The sequence below is a fragment of the Crotalus tigris genome, unplaced genomic scaffold, assembly GCF_016545835.1.
Source record: "Crotalus tigris isolate CLP2741 ecotype Arizona unplaced genomic scaffold, ASM1654583v1 scf7180000020058.18205, whole genome shotgun sequence".
Classification (NCBI taxonomy): Eukaryota; Metazoa; Chordata; class Lepidosauria; order Squamata; family Viperidae; genus Crotalus; species Crotalus tigris.
In genome coordinates, this window is record NW_024097838.1 from 870 (window position 1) to 11,514 (window position 10,645).

At 31.4% G+C, this 10,645-nt stretch overlaps 1 protein-coding gene across 1 annotated transcript; it reads right to left on the reverse strand.

Moving 5' to 3' along the window:
* Positions 1-456: 456 nt before the first annotated feature.
* On the reverse strand, positions 457-10,354 carry LOC120318090 (type II inositol 3,4-bisphosphate 4-phosphatase-like; the record flags this gene model as incomplete). The annotated part of the gene is made up of 4 exons (XM_039365353.1): positions 10,247-10,354; positions 3,747-3,924; positions 1,191-1,403; positions 457-570 (listed from the first exon to the last, which is right to left on the reverse strand). Coding segments are annotated over exons 1-4 (519 nt in total), but the record flags the coding sequence as incomplete, so codon positions are not given.
* Positions 10,355-10,645: the final 291 nt, after the last annotated feature.

Sequence of the window (10,645 nt, forward strand, 5' to 3'; positions counted from 1 at the left end):
AATCTTGACAAATCAAAATTATGATATGTAATCCTGAAATCTGAAAATAGATGTTAGTGTATTTGTGGACTCAGTGGGACTTACTTTTAAATAGACACTATGAGTGTAATGAGGGAAATAGGGAGAGTGAATGTGTCCAGAATAAAATAATCTCAAAGACAACTAGCTAGTGGAAAAAGAAAGGGAGAGAGGATTGGAAATAGTTCTGCTTAAGAACTTCTGCTCAGACTATACTTTATAAAATGAATTAGCATGATTTAAATAAGACAAACAAATGTGTATGCTAGGACATACTGTATTTACTCTTCTAATTTAACGCTAAACAGACTTTTATAATACAAAATGAAGAAATAAACAGGATTTTCTAGTATGCTATTTTGTAAAGAAGAAAAACCACTTAAATAAAACAAAACTACAAGCCCTCTGCATATTCAAAGTAGATCAGAAGCTATTTACATTTCTTTCCTGGATCTGAGACAGAATAGTACCAATATTTGGATCTTTCTTGCTTAACTGGCTTTTTACTGGAATAGAAGATGAAATCTCATGGCCAGCTTTCACTTCACAATTCTGAAATGTATATGTGTACATATATTAAAATTATGAGGATTAGAACACTGGAGTAATAACTATACTGGAGTAATAACTAGCTTAGTGAGTTTAGGAGACAACTCCTGATGAGCAGAAGAAAAATAATGAAAAGAATATATGCAAGAAGAAAAGAATAAAAATGAGTAAAGATGAACCACTGAAGTTGTAATGAAATAAAGTATTTTGTTTAATGTACAGAAGTACTAGTAATCCTTGAAATACTGCATGTTACATTAGAAAAAGAAGTTGTCACAGTTCTGAACCATATGTATTTAGTCTTGCTGAAATCCTCTTTCTTCACAGTATATTTCTAAATTAGTGATAGAAAAAATGCAAACTATAACTAGTGTACGGTATCAGCATTCAAGTTAAAATACTTACTGAATATGAATATGTTAATGAAGGCATAATAAAAGTTAACTTTAACATTACATGAAGCATACTATACCTGAAGCACACATTCTTCATGAAAAATCTGTCAATTATTTCTTCAGTCTCACAAGAATCCAGTATTATTGATATGGCTAACTCTTTAAATACAAATACTTTACAATTGAATAAAAGGTAGAAAGCAAAAATGGGATTTTGAGGTTACTTACCCACTCTTCCTCATCATATTCTGAGTGGTGAGGTATGGAATCCTGTCTCTTGATTTGTGATAGATGATCCTGATTTTCCTGTTCACTATTCTCTTCAGCGCTATTCCTTGGCAAAGTTGGTTTTTTTAAGACACAACCAGGACGGGCTGTGTATAAAGCTAAAAGGGCACTTCTGATAAGCTGATCCTTAAAGGCATGCACAAATAACTCTGTCTAAAATTAAGATGAGTGTGCAATCAACAAAAGGTAGGCAATGCAGTCTCAGAACTAAGATAATAAAATATACTCTTCTGGCTCTCATGCGGACTCTATAAGGTTTGTTGAATCTGGATCTGTGCTGTGTGAACCCTGTCATTGTGGCTTATAAATCATGGCTCTAAACTTAAATGAGTTATGTGAACCAAGCCACTGTACACTGTTCCATAGCTAAGAAAGTTCACTTAATTTAAACACAATTTGGCAGGATACAAATAGAAATAGAACCTAGTCTACAATTCATTTTTATTTATGTTAATTTTTGTTATGTATGAAAATTGGGACTATTCATGCTTCAAGACATGATTTAGAAGTGTTTTGGATTTCTCATCAGCACAGGATAACTCTGCTATTCATTACTAGCTTTGTTCAGACACTGAAAAAAGTTGTGTTTGCTTTAATAGTTGCATTCACTTTAATGTCAACCTCCTAAAACAACTGAATTTTTTTCTCATGCTTGCATGGAAACCAGACATATGAGAGTGCTGATCTTACATAAGGTCCAAAGTACTTCTTCAAAATCTTTTTCAAAGCTTGTACAACCCAATGGATATTATGAAGGTTAAGACTAAAATCTCTGTTTTTACATAAGAATAAACACTATCAAACTCAGTGAGGCTTATTTTGAATATTTATGTTGTAGAGTCAAGAAAACATCTTTTGTGTGGTCATTGTCAAAAAAAGTAAATATTTAGACTCATAAGGAACTAAATGGAGGCAAAAGCATAACAAGACTGCATTTGAACTACAGTATTCAGATAGTTTTCAACTTACCACCATTTGTTTAACAACATTTTGAAATCATGATGGCCTCTGAAAAAGTGACACCTGTTCTCAAAGTTATAGCCATTGCACTACCCCATAGTTACAATTTGGGTACTTGGTAAATGACTGCAACTGGTTGCAGTGTTTTGTGGTCAATGGGATCACAATTTGTGACCTTGCCAGGTGGCTTCCAATAAACAAAGTCATGTGATACACTTAACACTCATGAATCACATAACGAATGTGTAATACATTTAACATCCATGTGATTCGCATAATGACTGTAATAATTCACTTAACGACTGCAGTAAAATGGTTATGAAATTAGGTCCAGTCATGTGATGGCTCCCTTAACAGCCACATTGCCTAGCAACCAGAATTCTACTTAAATTGTGGTAATAAGTGGAGGACTATCTGTATAGTTCTGGCTACTACATCTCAAAAATATTAAAAGGTTGCTGTAGAGCATGATAAATTGGAGGAAATAGCAACCAAAATCATATAAAGTCCTTGAGAAGTTTCCTGAAAAAAAAAACCTGTACAGGTTGAGATTTTTAGTGTGCAGTTAAGTTTAACATAAATTTAATAATTAATCATAATGAAAACATGAGTGGGGGATATATTAAAAGTAGATAAAATGGTTGATATGGAAAATATAAATAGGAAAATTTTCTTCCTTATTTTACTCTAATAATTCAGAAATATTAATTGGAAATCTGGAGGAATTCATAACTAGTAAATGGAAACATTCCTTTACATAACACATAATTGATCTTTTAAAGAAATCATATACCATCAGATATATTAACTAATGGGGAATAGGCATTAGATTATCAATGATTGTTAGTCCAGGTGATTTTCATTATCTCAAATGCAAATTTATAATTTCATACCATTAAAATATGATGCATGTCATTACAAGTTACTGGCAAATGAGTATATTAGAGGCTCTGCATTTTGTCTTTTCCTTATTCTAAAGACCAATAAACCAAAAGATGTCTGAATTTCAAAATGTCAAATTCTGTTTAGTGGATAAAACAGAAAAGGCCAAGATTTGTATAAAACAAAATATATGGGTATGCAATGTGCTTAACAATAAACGGTACTTCAAAGTTATAACACGAGAGTTAAAAGTAGTTTCTCCATCATAGTTTAATTTTCCTTTTTTATGGTTATGCCACAATACATCAGGCACAAATAAAATATATAAATTATAAAGATAGGGAGGAATACACTAATAATGATATATATAAAAATGAGAGCTCCCACTCTTCAAAAATAGTAATGATTTATTATTCATCAGTTGCTAGTTTAAATGTAATATGATACAGACTTGTCTGTTTTATATTAAAAGCATCAAGTTTAATATCCATAAAATTGCTTAATAACAGTCCAAACAGGGAAGAGAAAAATATGATAATCATCTGAAGCTTGTAACCAAGTCAACTGTTCCTCATACAGATTCCACAGACCATAGCAATATCTGGGCATCTAATAATTTAGTTTCCACAGCAGGGATTATTTTTTGAAACTTACAGTTTCTGAAAGCATCTTTAAGGAATTCTTCAAGCTTTCTGGCAACTGTTGTCTGGCTGAATTAAGTAGCATGTCTGCATGAGTTGAAATGAGAGGCTGTAATTGATTGATGTTACTGAGAACTTCTCTTGCCTTGGCAGTGTTTTCAGGTGAATAATAAATACATTGGTACCCAGTACTGCAAGGTAAGACATGACACCAAATAATTTATTATAAAGTCTTAACCTATTTTCAGGTTTAATGGATAGATGGCTAATATTTTTTATGTACATAAAGAATTTCATCAGTTTTATAATGAATGTGGAAAAGTATTATAAAACGTATTGTCACACATTTATAGGAATTCTTTTAAAACTCAATTTACTGAATACTAGAAAATAGGCCTTGTAAAAGATGGTAACCTTTCGTTGATTAATGCTACAGACAGTGTTGTTGAAATTAATTATTCTCTGAAGTTTTCTGAATAAGCTGTTGTATATTGTATTATGAAATACATCAAAACAAAGCAGACACAGGGTCTATCTTTACAATTGTGAAGGAAACAGAGATTTATACAATCTCCAACAAAAACATTTGGTCATTTGTAATAGCCTTAAGGAAGATTCTTGTTCTTGGTTTTTTTCCCCTCTATTGATGAGATACTTCATTCTTTGTGCTCAATTCCATTTATTATTACTTGCTATATACAAAATTACTCTCAGTTAGCTTTTGGGTAGCTTTGACTGTAAATCAAATAAATTAAATAGTAAATATTGAATAAAGAATACAGAGGCTATTCTGTGTTTGTCTAAGACAGTCTTAAGCAAGGAAGTTAGAAATTAACAATTTTTATCATAATTAACGATTTCATCATTTTCTAACAAAGATCTTTTATCATCTTGTTGTATGCTGCTCAGGATCATTTGTTTTGTGAGATGGGCAGCTATATAAATTTGAAAAATAAATAAAAAGATGAAATTTGTTTTAGTAACATTGTTTGGATTCAAATGGTAGAGTTAAGCCATTATAATTATAAAAATTTTAAGATGTGAAAATGCTAGTAGTGGGTAGAATGTAGTCTTTTAATGATGAATATCATTAAAAGTGAGAAAAGAGATATAAGAGATGCTTCTGCCTACTTTGTTATATGAGAAAGAGTTAGATATGTCAGGGGAAACTTAAAAGTACATTGAACGGTTAGAATGAAGCTTTTGTGTGTGTCAAGGATCAAGAATGAATGTTAAGTGATCTGCTTAAGGAAACGTGGAGTGATCTAGTTATATCTAGATAATATATAAAGCCAAAATCAGAAAGCAAGTACTGTACATAAAATGTGACTAGGATGAGAGGAAAAAGAAGGAGAAAAAGGAAGACCAAGAACATGGTATTTGGATAGAACTGATGAGGTTTTTAACAAACAGAAATATGTGTTTTTTAAAAAAGATCTTGTATGAAGGATTATAAGCACATGGTTGAAATATATCATTGACAGCAATGGAGGGTGTGGAGGTAACAATGAATGTGTTGTTTGTTATACATTAAATTGCCTGAATTTATTTACTTTTATTAACTCATGCCTTTAACTTTCTGGCTTACCATTTATGATTTTCTTTTTAAACTTTGTCTAATGATGCTTATAAATTCTTGCAAGTCAGCAAAAAGAAATGAAGTCTGTTAATTGTGATAAAATATCAATAGGTTATCTAAAACCTATGTACCCTAACTGGGCCACCAAGTTATTACAATTAATACATTGTTACATACTATTCCAAATGTATTTTAGATATGTAGTATACAAGTTATCATGTATTTAAATTTATTGATGAGGCGAACTAAACTATCATTAAATCCAGAAGGTGGACAGTTTAAAAGACATCTTAAAAACTTGACAGTTTTTTGTATGACAAATTAAAAAGGACAAGTGATTTAACAAAGATACTTTGAAACAATTGGAAAAGATAATAAATTGCAAGGTTATTGCATATGTTACAGTAGCTAAAGCAGAAGATAACTGGAATGCCTTTTAAAATGCATTTATATCATTATCTATCTGTCTGTCTATCTTCTATTCATCATCTACTGCATCTACTTAAATGAGAGTTTGTATATAGGACAGCATTCATTACCTCTTATTTTATCCATAGTGTGGACTATATTACGGCCAAATTTATCCATGAGGAATAGAATCTTACACCTGACCTAGTAACTTCATTACTACAATAGAATAAAAACAACTGATGTATGGCATCAATTTTATAACCAATTCAGCAATGGTGGGAAATCATTTTGTATTAGTGGAAACATTCAGAATGTTCAGAGCATATTATGTAATTTGACTATTCACAAAATGATTATTATGATAGGCTGCATGTTCAATGACAAAATATGTTTAGCAGAAGGCAGCTGAATATTGCCCATTAAATCTTTAGCTGCACTATTTATGTTTTCTACCAATCTCAACTTAATTATTACATTTCTAGGGGAGGCTCAACTTTCTTATATGTTTAGGCACATTGATGAGATCTATATGAAGCCTAAAATCTTTTTTGAAATAAAAATGAGGATGAAACTCTGCCATTTCGATTTGCACATGCTACTTTTCCATTTTTAAATTAAAGTCACGTATGAAAATGTATTTTTAAAGTAAAAATACCAGTCACATAAATTAGATAAAATAAAACTTTGGTCTTAAACCTCTTTAAACATTAATTAACTTTTGATCACTTATTATGCCATGAACAAAGCCCAGAATTCAGCAGTATTAAGGAAAACAGTTGATTTTTGGCCTTATCAAAGATAAAGCATGTCAGATGTGAGATCCCTGCCTATATGGATAATTCATAATGCATGAATTTCTTTATAAGCAGAATAGGAGAAAGAAATATAGGCTATTAACTCTACATCTCCTTATCCACATTGGCACAATAATTTTTGAATGGGATTATTCCAGTACTTGTAGAAGTAATGTACTGTACTGAGTCAAGACACAAGATACCTCAGATAATTTTATGTAAGAGATAAGAAGCAAGGCTATAAATGTTAGCAACACCATCTTTGAGTCTTTTGGAGACCCAAGACTCAAATTGTGTGTCTAATAGTTCTTTCACTGTTATCAGATAGTAAGGTAAAAATAAATCCTCAGGAAAGCTGTAAGAATGGAACTTTATGGTCAATGCTGTTCTCCCAGGAGATTACCAAACCTTCTCCTGCAAGAATGTTTAAATGATAGAGCCAAGTGGTCTCTAAGGCAACAAGCCCTATAATTAGATTGGCAGAAAAACTGGAAGGTGACAGATGTCTTTAGGTCAGTTTGATGCACAATACATATCTCTACAATGCAGAATAGAAAAATAGAGACATTAAATGTCAAATAGAGACATTTAAAGGAACAAGATTACTCATTCCAATATAGGAAAACAAAAATATACATAAAAGTTTATAGTCACCATGGATAAAAATGTTGCGTTTGTCAAGGGCAGATGAAAACATATTAGCATTAATACAGAAAAGCAGTGCAGGGAAATATTTGATTAATGTTCAGTCTGAGAAAACTTGCTTAGGCTTAGAATAGAAGGCTTTTCTTCAACCTAAATCTTTCCAAATGTACTGAACTTTCACTCCTGTAATTCCCAGATGATGAATTAGAAGGTTTTCCAAGAATTTCATTCAAACTTGTTCAAATGAAAATAAATATTCTCAATATTTATCAAATAACTTTAAATGTTTTTATTTCATTGCATTTTAATTAATTAATTAAATTAATATAAATGCATATTGCGAAGAGTTTAAAATCCATTTGCCTTTTGTCATACATAAATTACATGCATAATACAATCAGATATAACATATATTTGGGTCTAGAAATCATTCTTGTTACTATTAGTCCATTAAATCAAGAGTTTACTGTGCTGATTTACATAGTAAAAGGAACAGTAAAAACTGACATTCCTTGGACTAATTTGACTATACTTTTCTGGTTCCCTAAATCATGCTTCAACTATCTGGGAGCATGAGCATTTTCCTCCTTCTTCTCACTTCCTGCCTTTACGGGTCCACTAATTCTGGCTAAAGTAAATAATAATTTAGTATTATTTTTAAATAAAAGAATTTTGATTTCATGTGAACTATAAATCTAATAATCGCATTAAGAATAGGAAAGTGGCTCTTTCATGTGTGGCAAAATAGACTGGTTAAACAAAGATGTGTACTTTAATTGAGCCGTTTGGTAACGGAAAGTCTGCTTCAATTTTTGTTTTTAATTTCCTATTATAGTAATAGGTGTATAGGTATCTGCAAATTAAAATTGTTTTTTTTAAAAATAATCAACTATGTTTTAATTATTTTCATTTATTAAAATCACTCTACAAATGATTTAAACTTTAATCACATTCTAGTGACTTTCTACTGATTTAGGAGGCCAATTGCAGTACTAAGTCATAACAGCTTGAGCCCAAATTAATGTTTTCTTCTTTGTTCACAGTTTTGTTCTTCATTTTTGTAATAAGCCTTCAGGGACAGTTGGATTCCTTTGGATTTATAATGGGGCATTGAAAAACCTCATATTGAGAAGCCTGCGTAGATTTCCTTCAGTACATCTCATCTGATTAGCTTTTGATTGAGAGGGAAAAATCTTCGATACACAGTATTCTGAAAATGATTTATGGATCCTTGAAACCCCGAAATGCTGAATAAATTTATCTCACAAGCCTTCAACTATTATGATGCTGCATTATGTAGTTTTAAAAAATAATAATCTAAAATAATCGTTCTATAGTGAAAACACAAATAATTCATTCTATTTGATGAAACATTCTATATGGTAGCAATACAAAATAAATTAAGGTGAAGTCCAAACAGTTTATGTATGATTATGAAGTTTGCTGCCAAGAAAAACTAATGCTATAATAAGTTGAATACTAACACATTATTACATTTTTTTCCACCAGGAATTCTATTAAGAAAATGATCAATTTATTCCAAAACAAAGAACATTTTCTATATTAATTGTCTCTTTCTCTCTACCCCCAACCAAAAATTCAGTATTATGTAAGATTAAAAATACTTCAGTTAAAAATATATTAGACAGCTATCTTTCAATGAATTAACTCTAACTGAGGAATTGGTCTTTACCTGTATGCACACATTTTAGAATGGCCTGATAAATAGAGTTCGACATTATGAAACTACATGAGAAACGATTTGGATGAAAAAGCAAATGATCAATTTGGGACACATGAGGTCTGGAAATAGTAGACAGATGCACTGAGAGAGAATATAAATGTATTAACTTCCTTGCTGCTGATTCTCCCAACAACGTTGGCATTCTACATGGACCATCCTTTGAAATCTGATCTTTTAAAACAAATTTCTTTTCATAAGGAAATACTGTAGTATGCTGTTTTGGGGTGCCCTGTTTATACATTTCTATTTTATTGATTTATATAATATAATTTATTGTTATCTGTCTACAGCTTTTTAGGATTGCCACAGAATAAGTACTGGAGAATAAATAATTTAATAAATTAATTTAATAAAAGCCTGCCAGATGACCTATTAACAATTTATATCAAACATTTCTAAAACACCAAAAAGATTAAAACCTGCAATCCTAAAAGTTTTCACAAACAAATAAAACCTTTTCTTAAATAAATTTTCAGTCAAAAATTTAAAACGAGTATGTTGTATATGAAAGTCTAGGATGTTCATGCAGAGGTGAGAACACACCTTTCTGCATATTCAAATCACTGTAAACTATGAACAGCTTTGGAAGGAGTGGATTGACTAGACCCTTTTCAGCCATGACACAAAAACATAATTGGTCATTGAAACGGATGATTTATTATAATGCACCTTACATGATATTGAACTACATTCAAAGCTACCCTTTACTTCCTGGAAAATAAAATTAATACAAAATGCAGTGGACTTAATGTTAACTGGGAGCCTCCAGTACTGCCATGAAACACAAATGTTGGCAGAACTGCATTGGGTGATGATTTGTTTCTGATATAATTCAAGAGGATGGCACACACTTTTAAATTCCTATACGGCTTGGAGCCTGACTATCTTTGAAACTGTTTGCATCAAGCAGAAACTACCTAGCCAAATGTGCTAGTAATGTTCTTACTGAGCCTCTGCCTTACAAATGTGATTTGGCAGTAAGCGTTTTCTACATGATGTCTTTTCTTGTGAATACTTTCCCACTAGATTTAAGAGCTACAGTCTCAGTTTTACTGTGTAGCTCATACTGGAGAGACAGATGATTTTTTACAAGATCATTTTAATTAGTCTCTCCCCTCAAATGTCCTTTATGGGCTTGACAATAAAAACCTGTAATATGGCAGTCTTCTGACTGGCCCAGTTTAAGATAGTCTGGAATTGGTCATATTAAATAGCTCTGTAAGAGGGGATGTAAATGGGGACTTAACCTTCTGGAGATCCAAAGGAGCAAATATGGTTGATTGTAAGATCCATGTATTTATGCTCATCTAAAAATACTAACTAATACTATTAATACTCACAGTTCAAGGTTCATCAAAAATGTTATTTTACAGTTGGAGACAGGTTTGGTTTATATGGGTGCCAGAGCCTGATTCTATTCTTATTTTCTGGTTGAAATGTATTCTTTTCTTCTATACGTCTGGCTTTACTGGTTAATAATAATAATAATAATAATAATAATAATAATAATAATAATAATAATAATAATAATTATATGGATCATCGCACAGTCAGCCAGATGTTCAGACTGGATTTGGCATTTTGTCTACCTATCGAGTCCTTACCCAGGACCTGGGATAGGCAGATGTGGATGTTTGAGGGTATTACAGGTATCGTCGCAGGATGGAAGCAGTTCCTAATAAGGCCGCCTTTTGCAATTGACTAATAGAGAATTTGTCAATGCCAATGGTGTTCAAGTG